An 11,175-nucleotide genomic window follows, 5' to 3' on the forward strand; every position below is an offset into this window, starting at 1 on the left:
AGCAGATAATAAATTTATGTCAAACATCAGCGTAAGAGTGAAGGGTTTCCGTGGGGGTGGTTGCAATTTGCTGTGTTGCTTCAGCATGACGTCATGCTCGTTGTTTCGAATGTCGGCTGCTCCAGCACGGTCAGAGGCCGCTTTGCGCTGATCGGGACCACAAAACTTCTCCACAGCCCAAAGGTCGTCGACAGCCTACCGGTACAGTGACGCTCAGGTACCACCATTCCCCTTGTGTAGTATGATAGTCCTTACTCTGTTCTTTTTCTCTTTTTATTTGAAGAGACTCACCCGTTGTCTGCTTGCTTATGTTAGCATGTATGCTAACGCTAGCATGCTAACACTTAGCTTTTGTTCGATTTTCGACATAAGGAGCTTTTAAAGATTACACGCATTGAGTTTGTTGTGATTACTGGTTGTGCTAAAACCACACTACATTGTTACATTGCCTTGTATTGTGTTAAAATGTATACCTTTTGTGTGGCGATGTTGTTTTGGTTTGAGCTATGCAGCCATAGGACAATTGTTTCCTACTGCCGACAAAATTTACTTTTTGTTGTTGTTCTTAACCTTATTTTGAACTTCAAGTATTCCCTTTTAAGACGGATAATTTTAAGATGGCTTTGACATTCCTTTTGTGATAGTTTTTAAACAAAGTACAAACGAAAACAGGTAATCTGGTTGAGCGAACTTAACTTGCCCGTTTTGGGTGTTGATTTTGTCCCTTTTTGTTTTTCTTTGCCCATGACAGCGCACCACTAAGATTGTTTGGCGTTTGCGTCGGCTATCGTGCAAGGAAACAGGACATTTCAGACCTGATTACACCACTTAACTTTGATTTCCTTTTATTGAACACTTGCCAATCCGTTAAATACCTGTGGTGTTGACTACTATTGCCACTGGACACTAAAAATTTTATTAGTTATAATCACCTCTTGAGAAGATGAGAAATGTATGACAAATTGTGTATATTTACCTAGAACCCATGAGCGCAAGAACTTCTTTTTAGAAACTATCACGTATGATTAATATAATCAATTCACACTACTGTAACTTTGTTTGCGCTTTGCCGGCCCTTTTATTCAGAAAGCCAAGACTTTATAACGAGATAACGACGTGTTCATTTTTCACTATCATTTTCTTGCCTTTCGCCGTCCCCATCAACCAAAGTCGTTGCGTTTTGATGACGTCACTTGACAACAGCGGCGCCAGACCCCTCTTGCTAGCTACCGATGTTCTTGTTGGTGTATGACAAAGTGACACAGATAACGAGGTAAAGTAGAACGTGTGGACCGACACTGACTTACAGGATTGGTGCACACTTTATATCCGTCTGCACGGCCGCACACTGCGGACTGATTCCACTGCGGTGATGGGTTGGGGGTGCTGCCGGCTAGCACACCACCATCTCCTCCTCCCCCGCCTCCTCCTCCTCAATTAGCCTGTGCAAAGTTGCTAACATACACTTGGCAAATTTGCATTGCTTGCTATACAAATCGTGAAGTGAAGTGTGCCGTGTTCTTGCTATTTAAGAAGCGTCATTTTTTGTTGCCAAGTTGAATGACAATTTGGAATAGTTGTGGAGCTTGTTTGCGAACGGATATGTCCACTTTGTCTATTTTCAATTGTTTAAGCTCCAAAGGCAGCCAGTAAATTCCTTGATCACTTTGACTAACTCTTGCTAACCCAATTTTTCCAGGAAAATCCTCTCCCATCCCCCCTTACCCTCTCTGTTGGAGCATGGCTCAAGAGACCAATCAGACCCAGGTGCCAATGCTTTGCACCATGGGATGCGGTTTCTACGGTAACCCCCGCACCAACGGCATGTGCTCAGTCTGCTACAAGGAACACCTACAGAGACAACAGGGAGGGGGGAGATCTAGTCCCCCAGGGGAGAAAGGTAGGGCTGTGGGTGAGGTGTGTCACAAGATAAAAAATGACTGAAAAAATTCACAATTTCATTTAGCGGGAAGAGCTTATATCCAGAAGTCTTATCAGACTGAACTGTGACATTGCCACTGTGAATGATATTAATACATTTAATATGGAAGTGGCAGGATTGTAGCCAAAATGTGATGACTTCTATGAAAATGAATGCACCGTATCCTGGTATGGGACACTAAGCATCATGGGAACTGTAGGTCTTTTAAAGTAAACAAATTGAATATACTACAATTTATTGTACATGTCTTTTCAAAACTACCGTCAACACATGATTATTAGTAGCCCCTACAACTACTGTCATTATTTGAACTTAAATTTTTATTGTCAATTTTTGGAAAAAAGTTCAACGTAAAAGCACTATGTTTAGGTAATGCACACAAAGTTGTATTTGCATTGGTTTGTGAAGTTTGTCAAGTTTATTTTGTCATTGTAATTTTCTTAAAAGTAATCTTAAAATTAAACTAATGTCTTGCCTCATTCATGTAAATCCAGTATTGTGCATCATATCATCTATACTGATAGTTCATGCTAAAAAAGAGGCTTTTTCTGTCGCTGCACAGCTGCAACATCACCTACGGGAATGCCAGGCTCCTCTGACGTCATGGCAGAGAGCACAGAACCAGCGCCCAGCACTGAGGCAGGGCGAACCTCGCCTGAGGAACCAACATCCAGGTAAGCTTGTACTGACATTGTGCTGTTCAAAACAATTATTCAAGAAAACTAAAGGCTGGGGGGGTTGGACATCTTGCTAAAGTACAGGCGGTCCTCATTTTATGATGTTCTGTGGTTACGACTCACTCCCTTGAATTATTAACACTGTACAAAAAGAGATGTTGTGTACAGTGTGACTTACTTGGGGGTTAATTTAGGTATAATTTCAGTACAATTTCCAACTTAACTTACTATTGGGAGTTGTCCACACAGAAGCATTTTCAGGTCAAAATGGCAAAGTATTTTATTGTTTCAGCTTTTCATCCACACAAAAATGGTGTTTGAGGTACCCTGAAACTGTATGTTTTCAAAATGTATCAAGTGGTTAAATCTGAAAACATTGACTTGTCTTTTCCGTGTACACAACCAAGGAGCTACTTTCTGAAAACAATAACATCATTGTCCAGTTGCCATTACGTGACCAGAAGTGACAAGCCGACATGATAGTATAGACATCGGCTGATACTTGCTTTAAAACGCTGATCCCCTGTGCCGATCAGTCCCCACCCCTCCACTGCACCAAAAAGACCAAGCATGTCTGCTGTATGTGGCACTTCCTGTCTTTGTGAAAGTGATATAAGTTCTACACCCTGCAAAACGTGCCTCAAAAATGTATCACCGGGGTGGCGCTTTGAAAATCTTAGATTGGTGTGGCATTTGGGGGCGAGCACTTGGCAGGGTGTGGTGAGTTGAGGCTAGCCATGTGATCATCTGTCAGGCAGCCGCTATTATGCTTATACTTGCACGTGTGGGAAGAATTGAGGGATCAGTACCTCCTCAGTAAGGATTTGGGAGCAGGCAGACTCTTTGAGTGCAGGAGGAACTTTTCTTGTGTGGCTGTGTCAGACCTATTTTATAGTATGTAGAGTATTTATTGTACCTAGAGACAGAATGTAAACTAACATACTAACATTTAGAATCTTCCAATGTATAAGTGAGTGTTTCTTAATACATTATTTTCTCTCCACCTAGTGTCAGTCCCAGTTCTCCTAGCCCAGTAACTCAACAGATGACGGCAATGAGTATTTCCCAGGATTCTGGAGCTGTCGACTCGGATCGAGCAGAGGCCGAGGACGCCGAAGACGAGGGACCATCCAGCACCTCGGGTAGGAATCACAGTCTCGCGTTCTGTGTCTGTCCCATTTTTTTTATCAAGTGACATAAAGTGACCGAGGAACACAATCGTGTTCATTTTGACCGCAGTTTTAAATTTAGGTTTAGTCATAATTATATGAACTTTAAAGTGTCCTTGAAACCACAGTTATTGGGGCTACCTGAAGAGCATCAACAAAATTAACAGCAAAAAGTAGGGATAAATAAGGCCCTCTTTACACAAGCGTTTTTTTTTTATTGCCTCCAAACTGTTGGATTAGTCAATACTTGCATCCAGATAGGAAAATGATGTAGTATACAAGACACAGCTACAGTATGTGGCACTGTAAACAGACCCAGACGAACCACGTGACACACCAAACTATAGAAGAAAGGACACATGCGCATAAATCTGTCATCTTCAGGTTTCCAAGGCTCATCTAGACTTGGAACCAGTCATTTTGGAGAATAAGACAGCAAAAGATCAGGAGAATGTTGACTGGGCTGAGTCTTGTCTGTGGAAATATTCATATATTGTGTTTGTTTTTTTTTTTATCAAAGCTTATGTCTGGTCACATGACGCTGATGGCTTGATGATGGATATGTGATGTCATCGTTTCTGTAAACGCAATGGTTTGGTTGTACATGGAAATGACAAACCAGTATTTTCAGATTTTCCCACTCTGGAAGCTGTTTTCAGAGATTACACTTTCAGGTCACACAGAAACAGTTTCCATGTGGATGAAAGGAAATGACAATTTCGTAATCATTTCACACCAACTACAGTGTCTTACCTAACATTAATAACTCTCAAATATTTTTTGAGATGTTGAATAATGCGTGGTGTGAAAGTGTGTCCCCCTTCCCGATGTATTTTTTTTGCATATTTGTCATACTTAAATGTTTGAGATCATCAAACAAACAAACAAATTTAAATATTAGCCAGTGACAACACAACTAAAGTTCAGTTTTTAAATGAAAGTGAGAAAAAAATCCCCCTAAGCCTAATAGGAGGCCCACCCTTAGCAGCAACAACTGCAATCAAATGTTTGCGATAACTTGCAATGAGTGTGAGCGCTCTGGAGGAATTTTAAAAGTTTTTTTACCCACTCATTTTAGCACTATTGTTGTAATTCAGCCACATTGGAGTTTTTGAGCATGAACCCACTTTTAAAGGTCATGCCACAGCATCTCAATGGGATTCAGGTCAAGACTTTAACTAGGCCACTCCAAAATCTTCATTTTTTTCCCTTCAGCCATTCAGACGGGGACTTGCTGGTGTGTTTTGGATCGTTGTCCTGCTGCAGCACCCGAGTTTGTTTCAGCTTGAGGTCACGATCAGATGGCCAGACATTCTCCTTCTGGATTTTTTTGGTGGACAGCAGAATTCATGGTTCCATTAATCACAGCAAGTCTTCCAGGTCCAGAAGCAGCCCCAGGCCATCACACTACCACCACCAAATTTTGCTATTGGTATGGGACACACACCTTCCAAAAAGTTCAACTTTTGTCTTGTCAGACCAGAGTATTTTACAGAGGTCTTGAGGATCATCAAGATTTTTTTTTTTTGCAAAATTGAAACAAGTCTTAATGTACTTTTTGTTCAGCAGTGGTTTTCATCTTGAAACTTTTTGGACAGTTTTTGCTCTTATGGCCGAGTCATGAACACTGACCTTAACTGAGGCAAGTGAGGCCTGTAGTTCTTTGGATGTTGCTGTGGGATCTTGGAGTAATTTTGGTTGCCCAGCCACTCATGAGTAGGTTCACCACTGTTCCATGTTTTTTCCATTTGGGGATAATGGCTCTCACGGTGGTTGGCTGGAGTCCCAAAGATTTATAAACTGCTTGTTATAATACAACTTGAACTGTCTGCCAGCCAGTTGCATGGCACATACAACCATTCACACTCATTCATACCTACGGGTAATTTGGAGTCACCAATTAACCTAACATGCATGTTTTTGGAATGTGGGAGGAAACCGCAGTACCCGGAGAAAACCCAGGCACACACGGGGAGAACATGCAAACTCCATACAAAGACACCCATAAATCATAGGAAGTGGCCCACAAACCAGCCGATGTTATGAAAACATCAACCACCTTGGTAGATGTCTTCTAACTAGAGGTATATAAAGTATACCTCAAGTAAAAATGTTGCTTTTTATGTTTTCAGCATTGGTTTCACACAATGTTCATATCTTGAATTCATGATCAGTCCTGACCAGTATTAGATTAAGCACCCTGGTCCACTTGTGACTTGCGGTGCAGAAACTGCAAGATCATTCCTGATAGCTGTTTTTTTTTTTATTTCGTCTTGTTTTGAAGACATTGTGTTTGTTCTGTGTCTTCCACCATAGAATAACAGTGTGCTCATTGTGTTTCCACAGAGCCAGCAGGAGAATCAGGGCAGACCTCTGATGGAGAGCAAACTCCTGACAAAAACAAGAAAAAGAACCGCTGCTTTTCTTGCCGGAAGAAAGTCGGCCTCACTGGTAAGACTGAATTGTTGCTTCTAGTGAGTGCAGCCCTTATGTCTCAGCAACTATTTGATTCTATTTTCTCATGGTACTGTACTAAAGAAATGACACTGATATACACAGTAGTCAGTGTTTGTGTAGCAGTACAGATTAGAGATTGAATTTATGGCTCTTTGAAGGAAGTCAGATCTTGGAGAGACATTTCTTTCAAAGAGCCGTTCAATAGACTGGCTTGTTGTATTTATTATTTTTTTAGAACTCAACTGGGGGTAACTTGTGTTTTATCAAGGAAACAATCACTGGTAGCAGATATAATATAATTTGGATCACAATCATTTCCACTCACACGTACCACCAATAGAGTGGAATTCTAAAATATTGTATATATTAATTTTTGTGTTGTCATTGCAAACATTCCATCATAAGGTGTTGCCATATGACCATGCTTTGACAGTGAGATCACTATTGACAATTCATCTAATGAACTTTGTGGCACAATAAAAACTACACAGGCTACTTGTTACTTCCATGCAAAACTAATTTCTCTTAACGTTTTCACACTAGAACACATAAGAAATAAAGAAAAAAAGATACAAATAATAAGCATGAACTGTATTTATAAAGGGGCGGCACGGCGGTCTAGTGGTTAGCGCGCAGACCTCACAGCTAGGAGACCAGGGTTCAATTCCACCCTCGGGCATCTCTGTGTGGAGTTTGCATGTTCTCCCCGTGCATGCGTGGGTTTTCTCCGGGTACTCCGGTTTCCTCCCACATTCCAAAAAAAACATGCTCGGTTAATTGGCGACTCCAAATTGTCCATAGGTATGAATGTGAGTGTGAATGGTTGTTTGTCTATATGTGCCCTGTGATTGGCTGGCGACCAGTCCAGGGTGTACCCCGCCTCTCGCCCGAAGACAGCTGGGATAGGCTCCAGCACCCCCGCGACCCTCGTGAGGAAAAAGCGGTAGAAAATGAATGAATGTATTTATAAAAAAATAAATTAATAAAAAAAAATTCTACAAGGTGTTACCAGAATGTAACAGGTGTTTTTGGAGGTTTAAATGATCTCACAATGCGAACATAATCATCATCATCATCATCATCACAATAATAATATGGGCTACTCTTGGCGCCATAACCCAAAACTCAATTTGGAACCTCTGATGTCGCTTCCCATCTGCCTGGCACGAAGGTCCCTCAGGGAACATAAGGGTTTTACTTTGGTCTTAAATGGCTTAGTATTATGTCTTTCAATTTTTCTTTTATCTATAGCAATAACTATCGCAAAATTTTTTTTTTTATTTAGAAAATGTAATATTAAAAATAAATATTTGGAAAATATTTAAACAAAATTGTAATTTCCTTTTAGAAAATGTAATTTTAAAAAAATCATAAATTTTGTTTGCTATAGTACAAAGAAAAATTGAAGGATGTGGCAGCCGCTTAACATTTATTTGATTTTTATTGGAATTTAATTTTAGTTTTATGCTTTGTTTAATAATAAAGAGCACTTTGAGAGGGGGAAAAGTTTCTTTTAGACAAAAACATACCGACACTGTAGCCCAAATACAGAGGTACAGATTGTACCCCTAGTAGCGCCATTGTTATCTGGCACTACTTTAATCCTCTTGGGCATGCAATTCACCAGCGCTGCACAGGAATGCTCTTCCACTCTTCCATGATGACATCCCAGATGGAGCTGATGGATCTGGAAGAGATATACTTGTCCACTCCATCGCCTTCAGCTTCCTCAGCAAGGCACTTGGAGGTGTGTTTGGGCTCTTTACTGCCATACATGCCTGATTTCCCAAGGGATGGTTCATGTGCCGCTGCCCAAAGTCATGGTACATGTTGGAATTTGTGCCCCTTTGCCGAGAGCACTTATGCACCATGCATGACTGTAGGCAAACATCATCTTGCTACGCACTTGTTGCCTGCTATTTACACAATGGATGTGTGGTGCCTTTTTCAATTCATTGTAAACTGCTATACAAGAGGTACAATGACTACTCTTAAACATAGCCATTTATCCCCTGAGTATCTATAGTACAGTAAAAATGCTGACAGAAATATGAGATACTATAGAGGTGGCTTCATGCATGTCTTGAATGTGTCGTCTTCTTCCTCTCTGCAAGGTTTCGACTGTCGCTGTGGCAATCTATTTTGTGCCATCCACCGTTACTCTGACAAACATGACTGTCCCTACGATTACCGGAGCGCGGCGGCAGATCGCATACGCAAGGAGAACCCCATCGTGGTGGCTGAGAAAATCCAGAAGTTATGAAGACTTTGAGTACAAAAAAAAAGAACACACAGATTTTTTTTGACAATTAACAAGAATGGTGACACCTGAATATCATGGCTTCATTTATTCATCTTAAAAGAGGGGTGGGGAGGTGATGCAGTCACAGCCACTGTCCAGATGTTCCCCTTACTAGCATCTCTCTTCCTCCACTCATGACTGTTTGCGGATGAGTGGTTTCTGTATGAGTGTGTGTGTGTGTGAGTGGAGAGAGCAGTAAGTGAACTAGCTGTGGGGAGGGTGGGCATTTTAACCCCACCCTGTCACTTTTTTTTGTGTGTTCTCATGCCATCCCTGTGAGGTGGCTGATGAGGCCAGTTTAGAACCATCCAGCAACAAACCGGGAGGTGTCGTCCATCACATCCGTGAGACCTTTTTAAGGGCTTCAGATTATTTCTTTTCTCCTACAGTAAAAGTGATGTCAACTTATTGTGAGATTGACTCCCCCCCCCACAACTCCTATTTCTCAATCGGGTCGCCACACTTTGGACTTTCTCAAGCATTTTCCAGCCAATGTTCACTCTTTGATATATTGACTTATACCAGGTGCATGAACAGTTATCCGGGGGGGTAAAGGAGTGATTGAAATGTATGTTTTTTTCCCCCCCTCCTGTTTTAATGAGCGTATGACTTCAGAAGATCTATATTAATATATTGTAGTTAGCTTGTGTGATTGCATTCTATTTATTTTTTATCATTTTGGTGGGTTCCGCTGGAGGATGGGTGGCATGTTTCAGCAAATCGTGAGGTTTGCACTTTTTAAACTGAATTCCATCATGATTTTATATAAGCAGAGGAGACGTGAGCTTGTCAGAATTAGGATATGAAGCACAACAAACTGCAGACAGACAAGTGTGTGTGTGTGTGTGTTGCACCTGCTCAGTTTTGTTCAGCATCTGGGTCATTTTCAGTTTCTACTTGATTCTTAGAGGCTTTCTCCAATGGCCTTCTCTTGTTTTGTGTGAAGCTCCAAGCACCAGCAGACCACTGACACATGCTGAATGAAAACTGACCTGGGTTGCCGCAGTCTATTCAGATTGTTGCTACTGTTGCTTCTTGGAACGATTTGAAATAATTATGCATGTGTGCTGCCTAACATAGGAGTTACTGAAGAGCCACACAGCTGTAGCACAACAATGCATGGCTGCAATTTGGAGGTCCATTTTGAAGTAATGTCCCCCACATGTAAATAACCTACAGCTCATAGAATAAAGGGTGGAAGGGGTTTGAGTGAAGAAGTACTGTGGAGTGTGAAAGTGCTTTACATAACCGAACAAGCACTAATCTGCTCACTTTTAGCGCTGCTTTGCCCGTAAAGTGACTACAGTAATATTCAAATAACTTTTGTGACCATGCCTTTTATTCAGTTTGTAGCGTCATGATGCCGCCACTTTGGGTTTCATCCTTTACTGTGTCAAAATGTATGATGCATTTTTCCAACAAGCCAATGCAGGACGCCTTGGGGGACCAGCTGAATCTAATAGAAGAAATACAGGAATTGGCTTTTTGACGTTTTTTTTTTAAATAATTTGGTCCATGTTTGCCTCATGGGTTCATTGCACAGCAGATTTGGTGGATGTCTTCTCCCCTTTAAAAAAATCATGTATAAAACAGTAGTTTGAATGTAAACCGCCGCAATTTATACATTAAACTACACTATTGTGTATTTAATCATACTAAGTGAGCCCTGATATTTACTGTTTTTGAGCAAATGGAGACTTGATTTCTTTTTTTACCTTGAGCTCCACATGACTGTTAAGCTTTTCATACTTAAATATAAATTTCCCTTTCTGTTTCTGTTCCTTTTTAGTAGTTTAAATTCTGCAGAGCTATAACTGATTATAATGGCTAAACTGATGACTGAGAAAAGATACAGGAAGACAAGTTGATTTATTATGTTCCATGGAAATGATCTTATGGAAATCTTCAATATTGACAATGAGCAGTAGTTTTTCCTCATCCTATTGCCACCCCAGGCCACCACCCCCTCCAGAAATACCACCAGATAATTTTTATTTTTAATTTTTCATTTACTTTTCAAGATTTAGGATTGTATGACATGTTAAAGTACAAAAAATAATAAAATCACAAAGTTTATTTTAAATGAGTTGTTCTTTTGTGTATTGACTTCTTGTACTTAATATATTCATACGTTTAGTTCAGGGGTGGGCAAACGTTTTGACTTGCGAGCAGCAATGAGTTAACAAAATGGGCTGTGGGGCCAGACTATATCTATATACATGTACACTCCTCAACTTGTAATTCTAACTTTCCACATGGAATTATTTTATCTGTAAAAGTGTCATACAATCTGTTATGTTGTGTGTCCCATATTTCTTGTCTCCTTTTGGTACCACGGGTGAGGTAGTTTTCTACCTGCATGTGAAACGTCAGATGGACTCTTGACTATACTTGTATGTTAAAGGTTTAAAGGAACTGGCAGGCCGGATTAAATTGCTTGACTGCTCTCATGTGGCCCCTGGGCCGTCGTTTGCCCACACCTGCTTTAGGTATATGATTTGCTCTCTGCCGCAGGGGGTTTCAAAGTATACCCTTAGAGAATATTATACAGCTGGGGTCCAATGCTAATCCCTGAAAAACATTTTCTGCAGCATATTGTTTTGGTGTTTCATTTTATTTTACTTGAAG

The 11,175-nt window shown here is 40.6% G+C and overlaps 1 protein-coding gene across 1 annotated transcript; it reads left to right on the forward strand.

Moving 5' to 3' along the window:
* The first annotated feature begins 59 nt into the window (after window positions 1-59).
* Window positions 60-10,202, forward strand: zgc:77486 (uncharacterized protein LOC405808 homolog). The gene is made up of 6 exons (XM_058073633.1): window positions 60-217; window positions 1,700-1,900; window positions 2,505-2,616; window positions 3,628-3,761; window positions 6,135-6,239; window positions 8,360-10,202. Exons 2-6 carry the CDS (start codon window positions 1,741-1,743, stop codon window positions 8,506-8,508), a joined length of 660 nt encoding a protein of 219 aa, XP_057929616.1. The 5' UTR covers window positions 60-217; window positions 1,700-1,740; the 3' UTR covers window positions 8,509-10,202.
* Window positions 10,203-11,175: the final 973 nt, after the last annotated feature.

The sequence above is a fragment of the Doryrhamphus excisus genome, chromosome 5, assembly GCF_030265055.1.
Source record: "Doryrhamphus excisus isolate RoL2022-K1 chromosome 5, RoL_Dexc_1.0, whole genome shotgun sequence".
NCBI classification, from domain to species: Eukaryota; Metazoa; Chordata; class Actinopteri; order Syngnathiformes; family Syngnathidae; genus Doryrhamphus; species Doryrhamphus excisus.